At 36.1% G+C, this 27,351-nt stretch overlaps 1 protein-coding gene across 6 annotated transcripts; it reads right to left on the reverse strand.

Moving 5' to 3' along the window:
* Window positions 1-2,417: 2,417 nt before the first annotated feature.
* Window positions 2,418-23,708, reverse strand: AFM (afamin). 6 transcript variants are annotated; one of them, XR_013417901.1, is made up of 15 exons: window positions 23,511-23,708; window positions 21,394-21,442; window positions 20,986-21,118; window positions 19,077-19,288; window positions 18,062-18,194; window positions 17,347-17,444; window positions 16,477-16,606; window positions 13,309-13,523; window positions 9,969-10,101; window positions 8,700-8,797; window positions 7,206-7,338; window positions 6,230-6,275; window positions 4,512-4,644; window positions 3,318-3,378; window positions 2,418-2,555 (listed from the first exon to the last, which is right to left on the reverse strand). XR_013417901.1 is itself a non-coding variant. In XM_015138535.3 (15 exons), the coding sequence occupies exons 1-14, from the start codon at window positions 23,596-23,598 to the stop codon at window positions 3,358-3,360; spliced, it is 1,800 nt and encodes a 599-aa protein (XP_014994021.3). In that variant the 5' UTR covers window positions 23,599-23,708; the 3' UTR covers window positions 2,418-2,555; window positions 3,318-3,357. The 6 variants fall into 6 exon arrangements, 4 of the variants coding, with proteins under 4 accessions (XP_014994021.3, XP_077859612.1, XP_077859613.1 ...); XM_015138535.3 differs by having other exon boundaries at window positions 6,230-6,453; XM_078003486.1 differs by having other exon boundaries at window positions 2,418-2,540; window positions 3,315-3,378; window positions 6,230-6,453.
* Window positions 23,709-27,351: the final 3,643 nt, after the last annotated feature.

The raw sequence follows: 27,351 nt of genomic DNA on the forward strand, positions 1-27,351 counted from the left end.
CTCAATAGACACCAGCACAGAATTGGCTCTAGAAGTAAGTAAACTCTTCAGGCTGGCCTTTAAGATAAAATATTGAAGGTATGCAAGTACAAGATGCAGTGATGATTTTTAATAAACACTATTTTCATAGAAGACTTAATTCTTGTCCAGGTCATAGAAACAGAGTTCAAAGAGGCCTTAGAAAGACCATGACTGGATCCAACCAAAAACCCAGGTGGTAGCTGCTCAGGCACATGCAGTCTTGGCATTGAGTATTGCACCAGGAGGCTTATCACAGGTGTAAGCATCTCTAGTGTTAGAAAATTTTTTTCTGCATCAAACCAGTTATGTTCTCTTCATTGGTATGAGTTCTGTCCAAGTAATACAGAGTAAGACTATTTCATACCCACTCCAAATCTCCTCCTCTTCAGGCAACTGTGTCTTTTGCAGAAGCCATTCTTCTCCCTCCTTTCCTGCTTTGATTAATATGTTTTCTGGCATGTCAGTAGAGAAAGAGTTGTATGGCAGTTTCCGCTGCCATAATAGAAACTTTATGATGGCGGCAAGTGCCTGGGTCCCTGATTTTGTATCTGCTTCTCTTCGCATAGTATTGAATACATAGCAGAATCCAGTATAAAATTAGATTCACTAATTATGCTTTGTTTCAATTCCGTTTTCTAAATCTACTATCTATTGTTTAAGTAAGGCAATACTTCCTTGTTATCCTCATTGGTAAATGAGAGTGCTTGGAGAAAATGGTTAGAGGACAAAATAGCTCTATGAGTTAAAAACCTGTTATCTGCTGGCCAATGTGTTAAGTACTTTATATAATAATTTAATTCATTTCTCTAAAGCCTTTGTGACTTGATATTAGCCCATCCTACACAAAGAAATGGATGTCATAGAGTATAAGGAACTTATCTGGGGCTGTACAGTAAATTAATGGCAGTAGGGATATGAAGCACCCACCCCCATCCCTTTCTCATTCTGCACCTTCAGCTTAGAGTGAGTGCCTGGACCCTGCACGTATGACATTGAAATGTGATTGAGTGTTTATTGTCCCTTGCTCAGCAAGAAACAGAAGCCAAGTCTATCTAGCTCATATTTGTATCCACAATGTCTGACACACAATAGAATTCTAATAAATATTTGTTGAATAAATCAATGAGAATCCCAAAGACTATGCTCTAAACACTCTACCAAAAGAACTCTATGAATATCCTCATGTATTATGTATTAAATGTCCATCATCTTCAAATTTAGACCTTGGTATACAAAAATCTTCAAAGTTTAGAGAAACATCAGGAGAGCCAGGCCATAAGTTCATGACCAGTCTTCATTTCCTGAGTTACTTCTCCTTTGATACCAATATCAAGCGTTTATATCACTAACATAACAAGAATTTTGGCTTGGAATGGAGGGAGAAAACCACCACTGTAATTGTTGCCTTGTACATTCTTCCGCCTCTCTGAATAACAGATTTTGTAAGGCATGCAACACGGCCGCACCTAAGAGGTAGTGTATGCAATGGTTAACAATATTGTTCCACAAAGCTGGAGGCATCACACTACCCAACTTCAAACCAAATACCGTGGGAGCTAAACATTGAGTACACAGGGACATAAAGACAGGAACAATAGATACTGGGGACTACTACAGAGGGGTGGGAGGGAGAGGGGTATGGGTTGAAAAACTACCTATTGGGTGCTATGCTTGCTGCTTGGGTGATGGGATCTATACTCCAAACCTCAGCATCATGCAATATACACGTGTAACAAACATGTACATGCACCCTCTATATCTAAAATAAAAGTTGAAATTATTAAACATATATAATTCTAGAACTATATATTATGTTATGTGTTATATAATATATATTAGATATGTATAATATATTATAGTAATGTAATACATTATATAGTATTATATAATATATTGCATTATTATTACATAATATATAATGTATATGTTATATACATACATACATATATATCATATATATATATAATTCTAGAATTAGAGAACCTAAATTCAAACGCTGGTTCTGCCAATTACCAGTCATATCACATTGAACACATTAGTTTATCTCCCCAAGCCTTAGTTTTCCTGTTTGTAAAATGTAAATGAAAATAATACCTACTCATAGAGTTATTAGATTAAATGAAATAATGCATGAAAACTGGCTAGAACAATGTTTGGTACATTGAAAACATTCAATGTCATCTACTAGTAGTAGCAGTAGTTGTAGCAGTAAAGTTTCATGCCCCAAATTCTCAGTTTTCTTTCCGGTCGTGGCAAGGACATCTGAGAGCATAGACTTCCAACTTTCATGGAGTAGGGAATGGTGCAGCCATATGAGCAAAAGATGCTGATGGAATGAATGAATCATGATTGCTTAATTTTGTGATTAGGTTGATTTATGACATCAGTCTGAAAAATAACTTTACAAAATTTTGTGTTTATTGCTTGCTGCAATATACGATTTCAGGCGACAGTTGCAGAAAAATCCTTTTACTTTGTTCTCAGGAAATGAGATTCATCACCACACAGATAGGAAGCCTGTAAGTTGGTTATCCCTGGAAAGAAAAAATAGTATTTTATGCATCAAAAAAATATGAAATGTTAAAACATGGGTGATAGAAAGTCAAATATTTGAAAAAACTACTAATTGTAACTGTGTTTTGCCCCTTGTAGATCCCCACCTACCTTCTGTTGAGGTCCAGGCCTCTCTTCACTGACACTGTATATAATTCCTATATCTATGCAACATTTTGTTGCTAAAGTTTGTGTTTCAAGTCTTACATAAGCCACAAAAGAGAGGGCATCTTTATGTATCTTTTGGAAATCACAAACATCACTTTTGTTTATGTAAATGCTGTAGCAATACCCTTAGTCTGTATGTCAATCATATCTCAGTAAAGCAACATTCTTAAAAGATTATCGGAAAGGGTCACTGAAGCCTGTCTGCCCACCTCAGTCCCCAGGGAGTTACCCCTCTTCTTTCTGTCAATATTCAGAGGTTCCATCATCTCTCCTTTGTGGTCCAGACAGCTGAATACCTTAGTAGGAAAGCAGAGGACTTAAGCGCCTCTTGGCTATCTAGAAAACTAGTTGAACAGCAAGAGAAGGGCTAGCACAAATGCAGCATTGCCACACTGTAAGGAGTGGCTGATACCCAGAAAAACACAGAAACAATATCGGGGGCTGTTAGCTACATGTCTATTTCTGGTTCATGTAGGGTGAACCAGAAATAGGCAATGAAGCCTGAGGGAGAAAAGGTAGGGAGACCAAATAAACCACAAATAAATTTGACATTTGATTGAGGCAGAGGATATTACCTTTGGTGCTTTTTACTTTACATATCTCCAGCAGCTGACTTCAGTTGCCAATTTTTGGACTCTTAGATGAGGGATGGAAATAAAAACATATAGGAAGAAAAATTTAAGACACTAATTTAAATTTAGATAAGCATGTTTCCCTGAATTTTGAAGAAAATTAAATCATTCCCACATTGTATAGGGAAACAGTAAACATTCTTCCTTCTAGTGAAGAAATAGACACCAAACGGCTCTTTACAACTGCCAATAAATTCATCCTTTCCTTCACATGGCACTAATGCACACACTCACTCAGATAAATGCTAGATATTGATTAATATCCTCTACTTAAAACTAAGTATATTTTTAAAAAACTAATAATATGTACTCCCAAAACAATTTCCACAAACTAAGTGTCACTCAGAAAAGTAGATGGCTCACAACCAGAATGAATGATGCATGTGAGTTTGTGTGCCTGTGAATTTACATGAATTGTGAGTTTGGAGTGGAGTGAGTGTTCCTAGAAAAGAAACGGTGAGAAATAAAGTTGGAAAACAGTGAACAGGTATTTCCATGGAGCCATCCATTGGGGCTAACATTCACAGGTTGCTGAGGTTCACACCAGAGCAAATGGCTACAGACTACCTTCACTGGAGTGAGGGCAAGCAAGGGACATTTCTCCCTTTTCTCCCTGACTACCCTTACCCTCCACTCCCTCATTATTCTCAACTGCAGGATGTTAGTACAAGGCCTGGCAAAGTGAGAGAGCCATTCCTGAAAGAGTTCACGTTCTAATACCATTCCTGCTCCACTCCATTTGGAGTTGCTTATGATTTCCTTTGCAAGTCGCTTTGACTCTGTCTTATTAAGATAATGAGTGGTTCAAAACCAAAAAATAAGAACCAAAGGTGTAATTCAGGAATAATTATTACCATCTTCATTTACAGATCGTTAATTGCCATTCAGTTTAAGTTGCATGACTTACAAGACTGCCGGGGTTACAACCCAGGTCTTCCTAATAGCTTTTTCTGTGCTAAGGAGACACTGCTCAAAGTGTATTTCAGAGATGTCTCCATATTAGTTGTGTAGCAATTGTGCTCTCAAATGTAGTCCTGGTAGACACTGTAGAGAGGAAGCAGAGTCCTACAGGGTTCTGTTTGGTTTTATTTGACCAGGAATACCAGTTGAATTTCAGCAGAAAAGAAACAAAACTACCTCTTCATTAAAGCAGACTTTAGGACTCTCTGCTTTGCAGCACTTCTCCACTGCATTTGTGAAATTGGTAAACAAAGACTGCAGCTCCTCATCTGTGAGTTCATGCTTCAGCTTCACTACGTTGACAAGAAACCTGTGGCCAAAAGATGTCAAATAGAATTAATTAACAATTTCTTTCTGAAGCGTCTCTACTCCAAAATGCTTGTTACGGAATCACGTCTTGAGTCTCAGCTTGGGTGAGGGTAAAGAGTTGACATATCCCACGTTGAATGGGCCTTCTGAAACTTTCCTATTAAATTTAGAGAATGGTTTCCATAGTAACATTCTTTGAAGGGTTTTGTCACACACAAAATTATACAAAAAGTATTAACAAGGAGGAAGAGAGGGACGAAGAGAAGTTGGTTAAGGGGTACAAAAATACAGTTAGAAGTAATAAGTTCTAGTGTTCAATAGTATAGTAGGAAAATTATAGTTAACAGTAATTTATTGTATATTTCAAAGTAGCTAGAAGAGAAGAATTATAATGTTCCCAAAACAAAGAAAAGATAAATGTTTTAGATTATGGATATTCCAATTACCCTGACTTGATCATTACATGTTTATGCAGTTATCAAAATATCACATGTACCCCCAAAATATGTATAACTATTATATGTCAGTTAAAAAATGATGTCAAAGAAGCAATTTAAAAAAAATAAGCTATCACAACTAAGTGTGACAACAGCCATAGACAATAGTGATTTCCTTGATTTCTAGTAACTTCTAGAATTCCAGTATTCCACTAACTTATAGAATTCCAAACTTCAGGTGGCAACCCATTGATGTCTTAAAAGTACATTTTAGAGTAAATTTTTAGAGTAATTATTTTAAGTAATAAAATTTTCATGCACCAAAGTAAAGAGGATAATGTAATAAGTCATGTGTGCCCATCCTTAGATCTAAGAATTAACAAAAGTTTGCATTTTCTCACTTTCATTTTTAAAATGAAAACAGGATAGTTAAAAAGAATAAAATAGACCAGACTAGAATAGAATGGGCTGGAAAATACAAGAGTGAATTACACTGTGAATGTATGAATATTGCACATAATAAGAGTAAGTATTATTCTATCTAAAAATGAAAACATATAGTAGGCCTTTATTATGCCAAGTATTATGGTATACATGACTACATCTGATCTTTCTAGAAAATTCATGTCCAAAACAACCTCCAGTTCCTCATATTTGGTAGCTGTATATTGTGTAGTCTCCACTACACATTAGGTAGACTCTGTCTGAATCCAGAAAACTAAGTTTAATTTCTTGGCATTTTAAAGCATTTGTTGAGAAAATGAAAGTAAACTTCCTGTCCCTTTGGGCCTCTCCTTTGTAAACATTAAGTGATATTCTCCGGACATTCTCTCAAGGAAATGAAATTCATTATCAGCCAGTCTATGAACCTTTTGGCTGGCTGCTGTAACCTTTTTAAAGGTGATGTTAGACTTGGACACTCCAAGTCTCTTTCAAATGAAAAGACAAGCTAGATATGAACAATGGCAAAAAAAAAAAAAAAAAAAAAAAAATGCACTGGTATTTTTCCAAATAGAAGAGACTGGACAATTTGGTGGAAGGAACAGGATAGTAATATGAAAAACACATATCCACTACATAAACCTTCTCACTACTACATGGTGTGTCTGCAAACTGAAGAAAAACAGGAATGGAAGGGATTGTTTGTACCTGTCTGTCTTCCTCTGAAGCTCCTCATTCTGAGATTGACACATGTCTGCATGAAAGGTAAATAAATCTTGAGAGAAAGGTGGAGGCACATATGTTTTATCAGCTTTCAAACTCTCAAAGCAGGGCCTTCTGAAGGCAAAGTTTGTTTTACAACAGTGGTCCACAGCAGGGTTGATAGTTCGATTTTCATTTACTCCACATAACTCTCCAAGAACTAAATCTGCCTGTACCAACAAGAGTTGCAACTCAGATATGATCTTAAAACTCGGATGGAATTTCTAAAAATATGGTTAGATGAATAGTTAGATCATTCTAAGATCACTGTTAACCTCACTCATAAAACACACGCACTCATGACATATCACTATGCACAAATAAAAGTAGAAAATGGGGTCCTAAATGGCATTATGACCAAAATCCAAGCCATAACAATTCAGATGCCTACAAATTAATTTCTTGGTAACATATAAACAAACTTTCAATTGCAAACAGCTGCAAACAGCCAACTGAAAGGGACAATCAAATACTGTAATCCTTGGGTTTCTTCGCCTCCCGGAATCTCCCTCAAGGTACTCTCCACCCCAGCCCTAAAGATATGTATTCAATGCCTGGTTGCTGGATGAAGCAATTGGGCCAAGAGGAAGAATCTGTAACCTTACTTAAAATTATAAATTTTCCTGTATCTCTTTGAAACAATATTATGATTCCTAAATCATTTGTCCTAACAAATCCCTTCTAATACAATGAAGAAATAAGAAAGATACTTTGAAGCACTCTCCAAAAATATTTAAGGCATTCTCTTTTACTTCTTAGGGTTTTTACAAAGTGAGCCAAAAGGAAAACTTGACAATTTATGCTTAACAATATTAAAAACAATGAAGAAATGAATATGGATAATCATGGTAAATCAACGAGTGCAAATATTCTTTTTTTTTTTTTTTTTTAAAGAATAGTCTGGTACACAGGCCATGCTCACCAAATTATCAACACAGGCAAACTCTTCACTCAGTGTGCAGCAAGTAGTGAAAGCTGTCACCATTTTCTTGCCAAGAGAGACCAGTTCTTCAGAGGAGAGCTGGGGAGCTATCTTCGTGAGTCTGATAAGGTACCTGAAAGAACATTTGTCTATTTGGTTCTGAACGAAAGCAGATACCCATTTTGCCTTGAATTATTGCTGAAGCCCAGACCCTTCAAGGCTAGGGACAACCAATATAGGTGCAACATGAACCTTAGCTCTCTTGTAAAATAGAGAAATATGTCTTCACTTCCTGTTTTTCTGCACCCTGCTCCCTATATCTATTTTAGCTTCTTTTCTAATTTCATGGATGTCTCAGAAACTCTTAGATTTGCCTCCCTGTGTTATCTTTGAGTATAGGAGCTCCTTGACAGCAAATACATTGGCTAGTATCTAAAATCCTCCTTAAAATCATTTGTATCATTATAAAATATTTTAAAGAAAAAATTTAATCAATATATATTGTAAAAGGATAACCTGAGATGAAGGAAACTAAGATTTTTAATGAACTAAGTTTGAATTGTCAGCTAACACCAAATTGTAGAAATAGTAAAGTCAGATTTTTTTAACTGTGTCTTATTTTGATTTAAAGATGTTTAGTTTCAATAAATAATACATTAGCATGAGGCCAGGTGCAGTGGCTCACACCTGTAATCCCAGCAATTCCCAAGGGTTGGATTGCTTGAGCTCAGAAGTTCCAGACCAGCCTGTGCAACATGGCAAAACCCCGTCTCTACCAAAAAATACAAACATCAGCCAGGCATGGTGGCTCGCGTCTGTAGCCCTAGCTATTTGGGAGGCTGACTTGGGAGGATCACTTGAGTTGTGAGGCAGAGATTGCAGTGAGCTGGATCACACCACTGCACTCCAGCCTGGGTGACAGAGAGACCCTGTCACAAAAATATATGGTAATAATAATAATAACAATAACAATAATGATAATAAAATACATTGGCATAATAATTGAAAAAAACCCAAACTGCATATTATTCACAAATGCTCACAAGAGCACTAAAAAACTAAATATTAAAGTGTTAAGCACATCCAGAGTTATTTCTATAAACTCAGTTAAGATAGCCTTAAGGCAAGGCAAGGCAAACCATCTCTTCCCCAAAGAAACTGTAACAACCTGAAATATGTAACACCCCACTTTCAAATGGGTGAGAATCCAGGGATTCTAGATTGACAGTGAGAAAGCCAATGTCAAACAGAAACGAAAGCATTAGAGAATCAATGTCTCCAGAATCCTGTATTTCTTTTATTTTTAGCTTCACTTCTGATAAAAGATTAATGTGACAGTTCAATAGGCATTCTTGACTTCAAAAAAAAAAATTCTTCCAAGAGTTTATGAATTGACTATAATTGAAAAACTTGAGAGGTAACTTTTTTACGCTTTGAGGGATTATGTGTTTAATTCTAGTGGCAAGCGTTAGCCCACTTGTGCAGACAACCTACTGGTATGTCAAACCATCCTTCCCCAAATTCTGGAAATGTTTACATTCTTGTTGTACCATCTTAAGACTTTTCTCAGTTGTCTCATTGAATTTGTCTTCCTGAAAATAAGAATAATTATGGTTACAAATATTTTATCTAAAATTTAACCATAAGCTTTACAACAATGTGTAGAATAGCATTTCTTATTTCTATGGTATTTTCAAACTCTCATTATTATTCAGGGCACTTTTTACATGTGTGTGCAAGAACTTAATTTCTTTAGTTATATATATATATATATATATATATATATATATATATATATATATATAAATTTCTTGCTAAATTTAAAAGTCCAAATTTTTTATTATCAGCTTATACATATTTCAGAGTCTTCCAAATAACAAAATAGAATTTAAAATGTACGTTGACATAATAACATTCAATTCTCACTGAAGTGGCCAGAGCAGTTGTTATCTCCATTTTTAAATAAAGGCAACTGGCCTTGTGAAATTAACTTACTTACCCCGAATGCCCTAGCTAGTAAGTGTTGTTACAGAACATTTTAAATCATGTTGCTCTTTATGATTTTTTCATTGTTTAGATTTGGAACTTAAAACCTCCAACAGCCTCTCACTTTGTGGCAATAGCAGGAAACCAAGGAAGCCCAATTTATAACAACAAAAACAACAAAAAAGTTTCCTATGATACCAAATAAAAAAAGCATCCAGACATTTTCTAGAAATTATGCCAATTTTTTAAAAATACACGTATATATACGTATATGTACTGAAGCGTTGAATAAAAATGTTAATTATAGCTATTTCCTGGTGGGAGAATCAGAAAAGGGTTTTTTGTAACCTTTGGTGCTTTCCTGATAATCAACAACAATCAATCATTACTTTTGAAATCATAAAGAATCCAATATGGCTTAATAAAATACAGAATACTTTCTTAGTGATCTACAACAATCATTACTTTTGAAATCATGTAATATCCAATATGGCTTAATAAAATACAGAATACATAAATAAAAATGTAAATTTAAAATGTTTACTGGGAAGAATTTTTTGAATTAACACGTTGGATTAGTAGTCCAAAACATTAGGCATCAGCCAAATTGATGACATTGGCCTTCCCAATGATCTTCTTAGGCTGAGTCTACGGTAGACTCAGATTAACCAATCACATTTTCTGCCCCCTAGACTGGAGCAAAATTCTGATATCAATTTTTAAGTGTTTTATAGTTGTTCTGTTTTGATTTTCTGAACCTACAACGATGGAACCTACCGCGTAACGGTAACAACCTGGAGGGTTTTCTGTGTTGCAGCAATTTCTCAGGAGATCTTTGTATATTTGAACAATTCTTAAAAGCCCTGGTATAGACAGGTCTGGATGTCTCCTTGAGTATTCAAAAGTAAACCTGCAATGTGTAAAATTTTGTATGTTAGAAATTAGAGAAAGAGCAAAAAACCCAATTCCACTATTTTGTAATCCAGTCAGATCTAATACTGCCTCTGCTTTCAAAAGCTAATTTTCTCCTCTGGCTTGGTCACAGAGTAATTTAATAGGACATTGTGGCTATAGAAGATCATTTTACAAAAGTTATCTTCCATGGTACATTTTAGATTAACAATGTTTTTTGAGAAGAGAGAATTAGTAGAGTTATTTGGAACTAATTATTGGAATGATTTAATCCATAAAACATCAGAAAGAATATATTGTGAATATACTTTAAAAAATACATATTGCATAGAATTATGTTTGAAAATGCATTCAGATTTCCAACTTGGGATGCTGGGAATATGGCTTCCTTCCCACCCACAATGTGGTCTTCGTGAGAGACAGGGAGGAAGCTTTGCCCATTACTCCATCCTGTCGCTTGCCAAATATGGGATTGTTTACCCCTTCAGCTCCAAATCACCGGCAGTGGCTTCCAAATCCTCTGTCAAAGACTTCAAGAGCATAGGTGTGTGTGATTTGGGAAGAAAGAGAGGAACAAGGCTAACAGTTATTAAGCCCTTAGTAGGTGCTAGGCACTGGATCAAACTTTGGGCATAACAGATATAGATGTGCTTCCTGAACTTTATAAACACTTTCTCATTTCACTTCACTTAGTCCTCAAGATGCATACTATTTTACAGCTGAAGAAACTAAATCACAAACTGGTTAAGCACCTTCCTGTTAATGGCAAATATAAAATTTGACCCTAAGTCCCATTACTCCATTCTTTTTTTTTAACCAAGCTAACTTTTCTCAAAAAAGAGAAGTCATTTCTAAGTGCCTCAGCTGGGCTATTTATAGTCTTCATAAAAAAGAATCTCATCTATTCATTCACAGCAAGTTAAGATCTTTCATGTTTTGTAAGAGCAATACCTCACTAGTTTTTCATGACCAGGTAACTCTTTTCATCCCCTCCCCCACATTTTTTTCAGGATTTGACCTTCTTGATTAATCTTGATTTTTCTGACACCATCTCTCCAGCTTCCCATTTGCTTTTCCAATTCCATTTGTGAGATATATTCCCATATCCCATGGCAGTGGTGCTTAACCTTCAGAGAATCAGGGCTCCTCTTAATATCTCATGTAAGCCATGGACTTCTTCTCGGGGGGGAGACACACACACACACACACACGCACACACACACACACACACACACACAACTAAAAACATGTCTCAGAATGCTGCGAAGAAAAATCCCTGGAAGCTTACTCTAGACTGGAGAAGCCACTGAGGACTTGCTTGAAATGTTCACATCCAGAAAGATTCTACCTTGAAACAGTGAGGACTCTGACTTGGCGTGCTCACTGTTACTCTATCATTTCTTCCCATGTTTCAAACACTTTTTATGTATAATAGTAATGATTATAAAAATGGCTTTTATCTATCAAACACATATGTCAGATATAATCTATCATTTTGTTTAATTGAATTTGATGTAATATCCACAACCATGAGAAGCCATAGAGGACAGTAGTTATAAGACCAGGAATTTGGAGCCACACTGCCTGAACTTGAATCCTGGCTGCACCACATGTGTGACTTTGGGTAAGTTACTTAACCTCTCTGTGCCTGTTTTATTACCTGAAAAATAAAGATTATAAAAGTATACTAACCTCAGAGGGTTGCTTTGAAAATTTGGTTGGTTAGTAGATGAGAAACACTTAAAATTTAGTAAGTATTCAGTAAACATTAGCTGTTGTTATGTCCGAGATTTCAAGCCAGATTCCCTTCTAGAGCTACAGGTTCACATACAAAATTATCTCCTGATAGTCCCAATTAGTTATTCTACTGGCACCTCAAAGTCAATGTGCTCATTCTTAAACATATTACCTTTCTCACAAAACCTGCTGCTTTTTCATGTTGAATGGGAAAACTACCTACCCAGTTATCCAAGTCCCAAACTGGGATTTTCTCCAGATGAAGTGTCTAAAAACTGAAAGTGATTTTTTCCTTCCTTATTCTTTCATGAAAACCATTCAGTGGCATCCCATTTCTTAGCATGCCTGCATAATCTGGCCCCACCTACCTCTCACCGCGCTGGTCTCTCACTGCAGATGCCCTACTCACAGCAATTTACACCAAACCATTATATTTTTAATTCATGCTTTACCTTCTCTATTTAGATTACCAAAATTTCTTCAAGTACTACTTCCCTATCAAGCCATTCCACGGTCCCCATATACAACTGACCATTTCTTCTTCTGTTCCCCTGCATTACCTAGAACAGGATGCTATCAGAAATAAAAGAACATTTTTCACACTTATTTATTTATGTCTGTCTCTTCTCACTTTATACTCTCTATAGATGAAGGCTTCCTGGGGATTTAAAAAAAAAAAAAAAAAAAAAAAAAAACCAGTGAAGTCCCTGGATTATATTACATTACTAATAAACTTCAAATTAATAAATTTTTTTTTTTTAGACAGTCTCACTCTGTCGCCCAGGCTGGAGTGCAGAGTGCAGTGGCGTGATCTCGGCTCACAGCAACCTCTGCCTCCCAGGTTCAAGCAATTCTCTGCCTCAGCCTCCCGAGTAGCTGGGATTACAGATGAATTAGTATTCTTATATGAATTTTATACATGACCAAAAAAAAGCTCAGAAAGGTTAACTTCTCCCAGCGACTCAACCAGAACTGAAATATAGTCCCTGTGGCTCCAAGTTCACTAGTCTTCCCCTTAAGAGTTGTAGGTGGCATAGTATAGCAGTTAAGCCTACAACTTGTTAGGCCAGGCTTCCTGGAGTCAAATTCTTACTCTGTCACTTTTTAGTTGTGAATCTGAACAATTCACTTCATTGTATCTCAGCTTGCTCATTTGAAAAACTGGGAGAAATTGTACTTATTTTGCATGATTGCTGTAAGAATTAAGATAGTTAATCTGTATGGGGTATATAGTGCCATGCCTGGCACATATTAACTGCTCAACAAACGCTAGCCATTATTTTAATAATACAGTTTTTTTTCTTAAAATTATCTGAAAACTATAGTCTATACACAGGATTTTTTAAAAATTATATGATACCTAGTGAAATAAATGGTACCATGTCCTTCCACCTAAATTAGCAACATAAGTCAAATCTTACAAGTTTCTTTCTGTTTTCCTTATAAATTCAATAAAGAGTTATATTACTTCGCAAAGAAGATGTCTGGGTCAGCATCTCGTTCTTGACACACATTTTCACTGTCAGTAAATTTTGCTTCTCTTAGAGATAAATCCTTTGGTCTATCATCTTTATTTGAGTTAATTATGCACTGGCCACGCTCTGGTATTTTCTTTTCACAGCACTCTTTGATTTTGCTGGAGATAGAATCTTGTTTTGAACAAATATGGTTCATAACCTTGCTCTGTACCAAATAAGAATGAGAGATTATTTTACTTTCAAAATTTCTTCAAGGCTGGGTTTTCTTCCATTATGGAATGATGGCATGCAAAACCAGTCATGATCACAGCATCTGGAATCACTTCATCAATTAATTTGATAGACAATATTTATTTAAATTAAATTTTGGATTTACATAATGCACATGAAGTTTTACATCAAAACTTCTCAGGATTTAAGATGATATAATTATTTAAAAATAGGCTCTACTATAGGTTCACATCCATTATTAAGCATTAGTCTTTTAAATAACATTCCTATACTGATATATTGACATCTTATATTCTAAATGTTGTTTCTTTTCCATAAGAGTCCACCTGTGCTTTCAGTGGAGACCACCAAAGACATGTTACTATAATACCTATAATCCTGGTCTTCCCTTGTGGCCAAGCACATGGCAAAAACTCAGTAAATATTTGATAAGTGAATGAAAGAATGACAAGCGAATGAACTGCAGCAACTACCAGAAGACGATTCATCAAATATAAGAAGCTATTCCACTCATGGTATCATTTTCTAATGGATATCATTTTCTAATGGATATCATTCATTTGAAGCTGTTCAAGTTAGCAAATACCGCTCAAATAGAAAACTTTACTGTGTCCCCATCCCTACCCTTTGCCCCAGTTCTAACCTCTACATAAGAGTTGGAAATTAGAGAGGGGGTGGGGTTATCTTATTTACACATTAGTTGAATAATTTTAAAAAGCTGATCTGGGCCCTTCCAGACTCTCGAATGAGACTGCACATTATTTCCACTCTCTGTTGCAGTCCCACTTGAATTATGTTGAGTTACAGCAACACACTAGACTATTTCAGGCCTTTATGACTTTACTCAAGCTATTTCCACTGACTGGAATCTTCTGGTGAACATGGAGGATAAGGAATAAGATGAAGCTCAGGACTGAGGTAAAAAATAAAATGGGCATTGGCACCACGTTTCTAACAAACCACACAGAACCAGGAAGCCAATCTTCAAAAAGACATTTACATCTCATGTGATGCCATCATTGTTCTAGGCAGAGTATCTCTTATTCTCTGAGAAGTTACTTCTATTTTCAGTTAACTGTAATTCAGTTCCTCTTATTTCTCCAGAAAGACATTAAAAAGAAGGAAATTTGAGACATAATCCCTTAATCTCAGTCTCAAATTTCACAGAAAACCTATAATTATGTCTGAATTCAGTATCTTAGATTTCACATTATAAAACCTACATCACCATGAACAATCAAGCAATACAAAAATAAAGCATAAAAGAGATTGCTTTAACTTGGGTACAGTTAGGAACAAAAATAATTATTGGGAACATCTGTTGTCCGTTGCTTGAAATAAACATTTCTCAATACCCTAAAATTCAAGTTATTGAATTGACATGCTATCGTCACTGTGAGCCTAAAAGTCTAATCTTTCTTTCTTTCTTTCCTTTTTCCTTCCTTCCTTTCTTTCTTTCTTTTCTTTCTTTTTCTTTCTTTCTTTCTTTCTTTTTTTTTTTTTAAATAAGGTCTCATTCTATTGCCAAGGGTGTTGGAATTATAGCTCACTGTACTGTATCCTCGAACTCCTGACTCAAGCAAGCCTCCCTCCTTAGCTTCTTGAGTCCTGAGTGGCTGCAATTACAGGTGCAATCTATCATACTCAGTTTTTTTTTAATAAAATTATATTACCTTTGAATGCATGAACAATTTTTTTTTCACTTTAAGTTCCAGGATACATGTACAGATGTTCAGAATGTGCAGGCTTGTTACATAGGTATACATGTGCCATGGTGGGTTGCTGCACTTATCAACTCGTCACCTAGGTTTGAAGCCCCGCATGCATGAGCTATTTTGATGCTCTCCCTTCACCACCCAACCTCAACCCAACATGCCCCAGTGTGTGTTGTTCCCCTCCCTGTGTCCATGTGTTGTCATCGTTCAGCTCCCACTTATGAGTGAGAACAGAATGCATGAACAATTCAAACTATGCCAACAGTATTCATACCAATACTTTTCCTTGGAAATTCAGTTTAAAGGTTTCCAGAGGCTGGGGATTGGGGAAATGTTGGTTAAAGGCCGCAAAATTTCATTTAGACAGAAGGAATATATTCAAGAGATCTCTTGTACATCATAGTGACTCAATGATGACTTCATACCACTATATTGAGTACTTTAAAATTGCTAAGATTTAGAGTATTCTCACCACAAAAAAAAAGTATGTGAGTTAATGCATATCTTAAATAGTTGGATTTAGACATTCCACAATGTGTGTGTATGTATACATTAATATATACACATATATATCATGATATATATAGTACACACATATATATATCATGTATACCATGAGAATATACAATTTTTAATTGTCAGTTAAAGGCAGGAAAGGAAACGGAAAGTGGAAGGAAAGGAAAGGGGAAAAGGAGGGGACAGGAAAAGGGAAGGAAGAAGGTAGGAAAAGGAAACCGAAAGAGAAAGGGAAAAGTTAAATTAATGTATCCGCTTATTTGGAAAGACTATACCTGAATAGCCTAAGGAAGCTCAGGGAAATCAGCTCTTAAAAACATAATGATAGCTAGTCATTCCTTGAACTTTACTATTTGTTTCTAACCTCTCTAAAAGAGGATTTATAATGTAAGAGAAAACTTCAATCTGGACTAAATGAACTTTGAAAAATTTGAAATTCCTGAAGTTTTACATCAAGACATTTAGCCATCCAATATACAATCTGCTGAGTAATCTTTAAAAATTCCAAATATAAAAAATCCCAAAGGTTTGTTTATAAAAAAAATTTATATTTCATTTTATGTTGTCATTCAAAAGTAAAATTACATTCTGATTTCACTGGGGCAAAGTAACCACACATCAGGGCAACTTGAGAATAAAAAAAAAAAAATAGTTGCCAAAAATCACTATTTTAACTTGGTTTTAGAGAATATTTACCGTGTCACGGATGCACTGCACAACATCCCCTTCACAGCATCCTTCATAGTTGGAAGAAATATCTTCTACGAGAGAAATAAGCTCCTTAAATTCAATCTTGGGGAATTTTTGACTGAGTACCGCAATATATCTGGAAACAGAATTGATAAACCACAAAAATAATTTGAACAGCAAGTAGAACAAGTGGGACTAATTTGCTAATATGATATGAATAGCTCCAAAAAGTATTGCCACCATTGTTGTTGTTGTTGTTGTTGTTTTTATAGAAGTCTTTATCAAATAGTTGGTGCACAGCCCACATGATCACTTTGAAAATCTTAGAGTGATATTTTAAGAACCCCAAAGTCCTGGATGTGAGCAAAAAAAACCTGAGAGGTGTGCTATCTTCCATAATTATTATAGCAAGACATGCTGTGTAAGGCCACCACTTCCTATTGTAAGTTCATGGCAGGCATAGATAATTCATGACAGAACTCTTTCCTGCTGATCCACTTGAAATCTCAAAATTTTTCTCAAGATATTGCCTTAGCCCCCATTAATAATTGATTAGGGTGAGCACTAGAGATAAAATTTATCTTTGCAAGGCTGTCTCCTCATTGTTAAAGTCAAAGACCAAGGGATGAATTATTTCTAAAGTACTTGTGGCTTTTGAAACCCTGGTTTGAAACTCCCAGAGCAGTTCAGATTCCCAATTAGCCTAAATATATCTCAGATACAGCCACCATTCTCTTTTGGGTCTCTCCACCTCCCAAAACTTCTCTCATCTCGACCTAATGTCCTGGTCCTGAGCTATCCAAATAGGCTCAGACTCACCCCAAAGCCCCTGGGTACAAATGCAAGCAGAGACAAGATATATAGTGTAAAACTCACATAAAGTGTACAACTTTGGTTCCAAATTTCAAAAGTGCCCCACAGACATGTTTTTGATAAGAAGAAAATGCTTTTAAATATTGTATGACAGGTATTGCCTGAAGAAGAAAGAGAAAATTCTTTTGAAACAATAGCAAAATCTCACTATTCCCTTATTTTTTAGTCACATTTCATTCAAACTATTACAAAATTTGTTCAGAGACAGAAAATCTACGGATTTTTATTTCAGTAAATACATTATTAAAAGAAATATGCACTTACGGCACATCATAAAGGTAGGACCAGTCTTCCTGATGATTAATTGCACTTGGTAAAAACGTGCATAGTGCTCCCTTGGTGGGGCAGCATGCTGTGAGCTTGGCCATCTCTATTGAGATTATTCCATGTTATTTGTAGTCAACAGACTACAAATTGTCAAAGATAAAAGATAAAATGTCATCCTTCACCCTTGACATTCACTCACCAAGGCTTCCTTCCAATTTACAAAGAAAACAAAGCAAGAGAGAACCTGGAAATGACTGACTGTCTTTCGGGAGTCTCAGGTAAAGAGAATATTTAGATCAGAACCTGGTGACCAATGGTTTGAAAATCACTGAATGTGACAAGAGAACATCATATATGGTAAGCAAGCCTTTTGCTATAATATAAGTCAGGGTCTGGATCTGTGGTATTGAGTGATTTCTTACCCTCTTCATGAAATAAATGCTATACCCACCCTTGTTTGAAAGCAGTTGACTTTGTTTTGTTCTTCACAACATGATTTAGCCACCTCCTCAAAATGAGCAGCAACAGTTAGAAGTGTAGGAGCGAAGACAAACGGGTTCCTTCTGGCAACTTCATATAAAAAACTATTTAAGAAATGAAAAAGAGAGAGAAGAAGGGCAAGGGAAGAAACAGGAAAGCAATGAATGTAGACAAGGGAAGGGAAGGGAGGGTAAGATGAGAAGGAAACGAAAAAACAGAAAGAGACAAGAAGAGCAAGTTGTAAAACAAGGTAAAAGGAAGAAAGATTTCCAGTTATAGAAAACTTCAACATAAGGCAGCATTATCCAGTTCCCAATAAGAGTCTTTTGAAGTCCTTATTGAAGTTGCTAACTCCAAAGTAGGAATGATGATTGCAATTCTAATCCCAAACACTGAGCTGTGGCTATTCTCCTTCCATCCACATGCTACCAGCTGGTCAGCAGTTCTCTCTTCCATGTTCAAAGAACAGCTATCTATACACACTCTATCTGAGATTCAGGGGTCCTGTTTACTTTTGTTCAGATAAACTTGTGATTTAGATTTAGATTTCAAGGAGCATACCAACCTTCCAGAAAAAGTCATTGCTTCTGCAATGACTGCACTATATTAAAAACAGATGTTTTGCTAAACATCCTATAATTGAATGTCTGCCTGAGGTGAAAACTGCAACTTCCCCTTGGGAAGAGTCTATTATTTCCTCCACTGTGCATCCTACCAATTTAACACTAGGCACACACCTCTCCTCTAGGACTTGCTAATTAGAAGATACAATTCATTAATATAAGGGTCTTGTAAGCAGGGTCCATATCTTGATCATAGTTATATCCTAAACAACGAGCACAGTATCTGACACAGTGTGTTTTGAATGAATGAAACAATCAATAAATAAATTAATGAACCCAGCTATATTTATTTGAGATAGGTATTAGATTCAGCCTAAGACTAATTCTTCAATTGGATCATTTTTTTACTAAGATTAAACTTACTGATTTAGAAGGGATTCTCTGTTACTTTCATAAGACTGGCATTTCTCTTCAGGATCCAGGGTAGGGAAAGGAGGCAGAAATCCCACATCAGCTTTCTTGTTATAGAAGAAACAGAGTCTTCTTTCAGCACCAACCTTACTGCAGCAGTGTGAAAAATTATGCTTTTGTGGCAACCCCTCCATAGCACACATTTTTTCCTGTAAAAAATTATTCTATACAATAGAGAAGAAAAGGACAATTTTTAGTCATGGTAAAGTAAAGCTTCTGTACTCGCTAAGAAAACACAATGAATAATTTTCCCACCATTACCAACAGAGCTTCTTCTCTTTCTCCTGCTCTTTCTCCTGCTCCTCTCCTTCCTCTTCCCCTTCCCCTTCCCCTTGCCCTCCCCCTTTCTCTTCTCCCTCCTCCTCCTCCTCCTCCTCCTCTCCTCCTCCTCCTCCTCTCCTCCTCCTCCTCCTCCTCGTCCTCCTCCTCCTCCTCCTCCTCCTCCTCCTCCTCCTCCTCCTCCTCCTTCTTCTTCTTCTTCTTCTTCTTCTTCTTCTTCTTCTTCTTCTTCTTCTTCTTCTTCTTCTTCTTCTTCTTCTTCTTCTTCTATTTCTTCTTCTTCTTCTCCTTTTCCTTCTTCTTCTTTGGAATGGGTCTTGATATGCTGTGCAGGCTAGATTTGAACTCCTGGGCTCAAGCGGTCCTCCAGCCAAAGTGTCCTAAACAGCTGGGAGTACAGGTGTGCCAAATCAAAGCATCTTTACCCAAACCCTTGACAACCATCTTGCACTTTCAGAATCTTTGTCCCTCTATCTATCAAAAGACACTTTAACCTCTTACTCTTCCCTTGCTGCCTACATTTCCCTTCCACCAGGATTTTCTACTCATCTCCCAAGGTGATGACATGCTGGTATGTTAATGTATTGGTAGAGTGTTTAGAAGTGGTGTTTAGTAGTAGTTTTTTGGAGATGCAGATGGTGACTCTTCTTGGAGGAGGCCCAGAAAAGGGATGTCACAATAGAATACATATTAAGAGAGGCAGCTAAGGAAGGTAGCTGTGTACTTTCATGTAAATTTTCAGGCTATGACTTCCTCCTCTGCCTGGATATATAGGGCATACTGTATACATACTGCAAATAAACAGCAAGCTCCTTCTGTGCATCAAAATACAGAATTATTATCTTTCCCGAGGAAAGTACCTTGTTCTAAACATCAAAATTAAGCAAAATGAAAATGCTGTGTGCAGAATATCTTTCATTTCATATTTTCAAGCCAGAAATTATTGCAGTGTTGGGCAAATAATCTTGTGTGTTTAAGAAACACAAGCAGTTAGCTGGGCATGGTGGCTCACGTCTGCAATCCCAATACTTTGGGAGGCCAAGGTGGGAGGATCACTTGGGGTCAGGAGTTTGAGACCAGCCTGGCAACATGCAAAACCCCGTGTCTACTAAAAATACAAAAAAAAAAAATTAGCTGGGCTTGGTGGTACACGCCTGTGATCTCAGCTACTCGGGAGGCTGGGGCATGAGAATTGCTTGAACCAGGAGGCAGAAGTTGCAGTGCACCAAGATTACCCCACTGCACTCCAGTCTGGGTGACAGAGTGAGACTCTGTCTCAAAAAAAAGAAGGAGGAAGAAGAAGAAGAAGAAGAAGAAGAAGAAGAAGAAGAAGAAGAAGAAGAAGAAGAAGAAGAAGAAGAAGAAGAAGAAGAAGGAGGAGGAGGAGGAGGAGGAGGAGGAGGAGGAGGAGGAGGAGGAGGAGGAGGAGGAGGAGGAGGAGGAGGAGGAGGAGGAGGAGGAGAAGAAGAAGAAGAAGAAGAAGAAGAAGAAGAGGAAGAGGAGGAGGAGGAGGAGGAGGAAGAGGAGGAGGAGAAGAAGAAAGAAAAGGAAAAAGGAAAAGAAACACATGCAATTTACTTACAGGTAATTTTGAACACTCTGGGAGTGTCTTGTCAGCCATACATCTATCTTTGTATTCTACCATGTCTTTCACTAGTTTTTCCATTTCTTCAAAGGTTGCTTCCTGAACATACTGAGCAAATGCAATGATGGTGCTGCAAGAGTTCACATGGGGTATACAAAGATCAGTTGCAGAGTTTCCATGTATGGCCAACAAAAAGTCACAGGAACATCCTGACTGGCCTCAAGAAGTTATCTATTGTAACAGCTATAAATTTTACAACTTCAGGCTTTGCCTGAATTTTATAATTAAAGCTGTCTTCTTGGATACTGTTTCTGTTTAGTTAAATTACTTTTGAGAAGCATTAACATTTCCAAAATATATCATTATTTTAAAAATCATCATCAAAAAGTACTTAGCACAACTCACATGTATTCAAGATTCTCTTCTATAAATTTTTGAGTGCTACTGAAGTTATCTGAAAAGCAAGAATATTTAGGGTATTACATAACATGGTTTTCTAACATTTTTCAAATAAATAACTATACATGACATTTAAGTGTATAAAATACAAAATAGACCACTGATGACAGGAGATAGTTTTGCATATTTAACAAGAAACAAGTAAGTCATATGAACAAAATAGGAAACCTTAATCACTTGTGATTATGTGTTCAAGAAATATTTACTAAATTGAATTCAACTAAATAAATCTTAATCTGACTAGACTTTAAATTTGCCATTGACGGCTCCCCACATACAAATGTCAAATACATTATCATCCTAAATGTCTATCATTTATGACTAGAGAAGTGATAAAAAGATTAACTAATGGGTGATACAATGCCGTAACAGAGCCTGATGAGAGATACTGTAGCATGCTGGTGGTCAGCATAGTTTATAGCACTAATCAGTCATAGCTATGTAGGTCATCTCCAGATCCACCTAAAATTATGGATTCTCTCCCAATGAGCATATGCTAATTGGAGCATATTTATGTTTGTTCACATAAACTACATTTATTTTTTGCAAAGTGTTGTGCTGGACCCTATGAAGCAATTAACAATGACTAAGATATCTCCCCTTGACATTAGGTTCCTAAGCAAAGTTACTTGTGCATGTGACAATAATCTAATTTAGAATGTGATTAATTTGGGACTGCTTTATGAATCCTGGGTGAGAAAGAAAGAAAAAAAAGGATTATAGGAAGAGTGACATATGAGTTGAACATGAGTAAATGTAAGAGATTCGAATAACAGAAAAATGAAAAACCTTGTCTGTCTGTGTGGAGAGAGAATGATGTGAGTAAAAGCATTAAGGTAATAAATCTTGAGAAGTATTTAGGGAAAGTCAATCTGTTTTTATGAGAAAGTGGGTCACAAAGATGAATAGGGACCTAAGATAGAAAAGACGTGGGTCCAGATTATAGGAGTCTTGCATATAAAGCTGAGGAGTGTGGGCTTCATTTGGAAGACGTGGAAAGCCCTGGAAAATGTTTATATAGGATAATAATCTGATCATTTCTATACACGAAGAAATACGAGTCAGGTAGTGGTATATCTAATGTCATGGAATTTTCCACAGTGCCTGACAAATAAAAAAGGTAAGAAAGAACTATGTGTCAAATAAATGGGCAAAAGAAGGGTGGATGGGACAAAGTAAGAAGGCTATAGGAGACTTTGCAACTGTCACATTGAGAAACCAACAAGATCTAAATTTTGGTAGGAGTAAGGGAAATGAAAAGGAAAATATAGATACAAAAGATATTAAAAAGGCAAAAAAATCAAGATTTTGAAACAGGTTGTTACAAGGGAAAAGGAGCAGGAAAACTCAAAAATGACCACTCTTCAAGCCTGTCTCACTAGCTGGTATTGTAAGGGCATATCAAATTGAGTAAGGCGCAATCCATGCCTTCAGGGCCACTGCCAAGCTTAAGGCATGTTTGTTCAAGTCAAAGAAAGGAGCTCCTTCTAGGCCAAAAGGATTAGAAAAAGACACCTCCTCTAGACAGATGAGGTTCAAAATATTTCCCCTTTGGATGGAAGAAATATAAAAAGTCATCCTTTCCTCCAGACTGAGATGGCCTTGGCCAGGCTCAGGAGGGATGTTCAAACTGTACATTTGAAGGAGGAAGTAGGTTCTGCATTCCCTAAAGATATAGTTGGGAAATATGTTGGACAACCGAAGGTTCCAGAAAAATCCCAGTTCACATCTATTGTTCCACTGTTACCATAAACTATACATATTTGCAAAAAATACCAATATTAAAATCCAAATGTGTCTCCCAGCAACACTTTCTGTCCTGTCATAGACTGCTGATTATTTTTCAGATGCGACAACTGTTTCTTCATATTGACTTAGTAATATAAAAATTACCATCAAAATAAAAATTCTGAAAAGGTTAATTTTGGATAACTGGTTAGTCTATGTAAATTAGTGAGAGGGTGAAAAAAGCAAGTAAAGAATTAACTTGAAAGAAAACAAAATTTTCAAAAGAGACATCCTAACTGGTCATTCTTTAGCTGATATACAAATAAATTACTTACCTACATCCTGAGGTTGTGTGGGCAGAGTTAGGGATTCAGTCAAAAAACACAAGAAAAAAATAAAACCTGTAAATTTTAATTGTTTCATCTTTCTAGAAACCACATTTACAAAAGAAAGTAATGTTGTTGAGGAAAATCAAGTTTTTATATTATTCTTTCACATTACCAGTAAAAAAGTAACCTATTTAATCTATTTCTGAAATACTGAGTATTTGATTTTTTTATCACTCTGCAGAATTTCTTGCTAATTATTAACCAGAAAAAAATTACCTTTGTGTTTCACTGGAAAAAATCTACTGAGTTGGAACAAAAGTCCACAGGCTAAGTGTACACAATACCTAAGCAAATAGACAACCAAAAAAAAACTTAAAATACTGCAAATGTTAAAGGAACAAAGGACCAGAATAGATATAATCCAGCAATCTATCTTATGCATATATATCCAAAGGAAGTGAAATCAGTATCTCAAAGATATAAATATATACAACTACTATGTACTCACAAAAATTAAAAATAAAAAATTAAGAAGATATACCTGCACTCCCATGTTTATTACCACATTATTCACAATAGCCAAAATATGAAAACAGCCTGTCAGCATATGTATAAATAAATAAATAAATAAATAAATCTCTCACACACACATACACACACACAAAATGGAATACTATTTAATCTTTAAAAAGAAGGAAATTCTGCCATATGAGAAAATGTGGATGAACGTGGAGAACATCATGTTAAGTGAAATAAATCAGACACAGAAAGAAAAGCACTGCATAATCCTACTTATATGTGGAATCTAAAAAACTCAAGAAACGGCATAAAATGGTGGTTATCAAGGGCAGGAGGTGGAGGAAATGGGGAGATGCTTGTCAAAGGGTGCAAAGTTTCAGTTACATAGAATGAGTAAGTTCAAATGCAGCACACAGACTACAGCTAATAATACTGTATTGTATGCTTAGAATTTGCTAAGAGACTAGGTCTTAAGAATTCACACTGTCTTAAAAGAAAAAAAAAAATAGGTAACTTACTGTGCATGGTGGCTCACACCTGTAATGCCAGCTCTTTGGGAAGCCAAGGCAGGTGGAGCTCTTGAGGCCAGGAGTTCAAGACCAACCTGGACCAACATAGCAAAACCCTGTCTCTACAAAAATTAGCTGGGAGTGGTGGCATGCACCTGTAATCCCAGCCACTCAGGTGGCTGAGGCACAAGAATCACTTCAACATGGGAGGCAGAGGTTGCAGTGAGCCGAGATCGCACACTGCACTCCAGCCTGGAGGACAGAGCAAGACTCTATCTCAAAAATAAATAAATAAATAAAGTATGTCAAAAGATGGATATGTTGATTAGCTTGGCTGTAGTATTCAAGTCACTATGTATATATATTCGAAACATCATGTTGCATGCCTTAAATATACATTTTTTTTTTTACTTTTTTTTTTTTTGAGACAGAGTCTCACTCTGTCACCCAGGCTGGAGTGCAGTGGTGTGATTGCGGCTCACTGCAACCTCTGCCTCCCAGGTCCAAGCGATTCTCCTACTTCAGCCTCCTGAGTAGCTGGGATTACAGGTGTGCACCACCACGCCAGGCTATTTTTTGTATTTTTAGTACAGACGGGGTTTGACCACGTTAGCCAGGATGGTCTTGATCTCCTGACCTTGTGATCCACCCACCTTGGCCTCCCAAAGTGCTGGGATTACAGCCATGAGCCACCGCGCCTGGCTTTTAAAGTAAAAGGAGTTTTTTAAAAGCAATGGAAGCTTATGAGAAGTTGATAATTAAAATAAATAATTACTGGAATATATTATAACACATTAATTTTTTTAAATTCATGAACCTATACCAATACGAAATTAAAATAAAAATGGGGAAAGGAAAGCTCTTCTCCACAGAAGAACACCAACTAATAAATGTAGTTAGAAACAAAGCATAAACGTTTGTAACCCCCATAGTAATAGCTGATTTAGGCCAGTTTCATGAATGCATGATAAAGTCATAGGTGAACAATTATTGAAGAATAGCATATTTATACTTTCAAAATATCACTTCACAGGTCACTTATTAATTTCAAAGTGCAAAAAACACCTTTGCAGGTGAATACATAAACAATGATATAGTCACTGTATGGATTACTATTTGTCTTTAAAACTAATGAATATTAAAAATATGTAATATCAGAGGAAATATTTACTAAATGACTTTTGGTAAAACAGTAGAATATAAAATTTTATATGTTATGTGTAGAAAATGGCAGGGTGAACAAACTCACTAAACCAAAGAAATGGAGGGAGAGAGATAACAGGGAGATTGAGAGATAGATTTTGTTTCCAAACAGAATTATGCAACTGTATGGTCAGCATCTTTGCTTGCGGGTGGTGAATAGTCCTAATTGTGCTGACCTCTCATTGTTGCCTCTGTTCTAATTGGCCTTTTGTCAGACGATTTAAAAGACCAAAACTGTTGCTAAGTATATTGAATTATTAGTCAGAGATTCATTCACATTTTATTTTCTTCTCAGATATGTTACTTTTTATTTCCAATTACTGACTGACATCTGGCAAGTAGAAAATAGCTCTAATTCATCCATTCCACAAATTTAGTCCTCCATAGCATTAATAAGCATGGGATATTTTTATGGCCATATGAAGTGAAATAGCAGTCTGTGCCTACTTAGAAACTTGATGTATCTAAGCTAATTTTCTTCCTGGTTATTTTGTATTTGTCTCAAATGATCTAATTACTGACTCCTTCATTAATGAGTAATGTATTTTTAAATTTTCTTCAGTAAATATGTCAAATAAATTTTGCTTCAACAATATAGATATATACATATACATCCAGACACTGAAGAAAGAAAGAGAGGAAGCCAGCAGTATATGAAAAGCTTGAGAAAATCCTGGAAACTATAAAACAGATAAGATCGAATTAATGGAGAAAATAGATAAGAGGGCGCTTCAACCCAAATCTTGGGAGATGACATCCATTCTTCTCAAGAGCATTCCAGAACTGTTTCAAGTCTAAAGAATATAAAGAACAGATACGGGCCATGGGGCAATAATCAGGAAAAGAAGCTAAAACCTTACATCTGAACAGCTAAATTAGGACAGGACATTACTTTCTCCTCTCTTTCTCTACCACCACACACAAATATATAACATACTTGGGTAACAATGTTTGATATCTTTTACATCTAGGTCAAAATCCAAAAATGACTCTTTCTTAGTTTGGATTTCCCAAAAGCAGACCTCTAGGGAAAGACTTGTACTTTATTTGGAAGGCAACTGTAGGAGGCACAGTGAGGAAGTAGGACCAAAAAGGGAGAAAAGCAGCCAATAATTCAGGTGTTAATGAGAACAATAATAGTGTAGGCAACTGGGATGTAAGCCTGTTCAGAACTATCTAGGAAGTGGAAGATGCCCTAGAATCATCCTGACAGAGGACTGAGAGGCTGGGCCATTATTCCATTAACTACAGACTACATGAGCAAGAATAATAATCAAGATTAATCAGATACACATGAGCGAGAAAAATAATAATTCATAATTATTCATATTTCAGGAAAAAAGAAAGCTATTGACGTATACATTCTAAAAACATCATAATAGTTAAAACAGTGTGATGATATTGGCAATATGCAGATACAACAAAATGGAAGTCTAAAATTTGATCCAAATTTTAGCCTATCTATACAGTAATATACTTCTAAAAAGATCAGAGATTCAAATGTAGAAAATTTTAAAAAAAGAGAAATGATAAAAGTACTAGAAGAAACACAAGTGATGAGGGAAAAACTTTCCTAATTATAATGCAAAATAAATTCAACTACATCAACAAATTTT

This window comes from Macaca mulatta, chromosome 5 (genome assembly GCF_049350105.2).
Source record: "Macaca mulatta isolate MMU2019108-1 chromosome 5, T2T-MMU8v2.0, whole genome shotgun sequence".
Taxonomy (NCBI): domain Eukaryota; kingdom Metazoa; phylum Chordata; class Mammalia; order Primates; family Cercopithecidae; genus Macaca; species Macaca mulatta.

Coding starts and splice junctions, on each gene's coding strand:
- AFM (XM_015138534.3), bottom strand. CDS start 23,598: ATGAAACAATTAAAATTTACAGGTTTTATTTTTTTCTTGTGTTTTTTG. Junction 13,524..16,476: donor TGCAGTGCATCCGTGACACG/GTAAATATTCTC, acceptor TATTTGGTACAG/AGCAAGGTTATGAACCATAT. Junction 6,454..7,205: donor TTGCCTGTGTTGATAATTTG/GTGAGCATGGCC, acceptor TTGTTGGTACAG/GCAGATTTAGTTCTTGGAGA.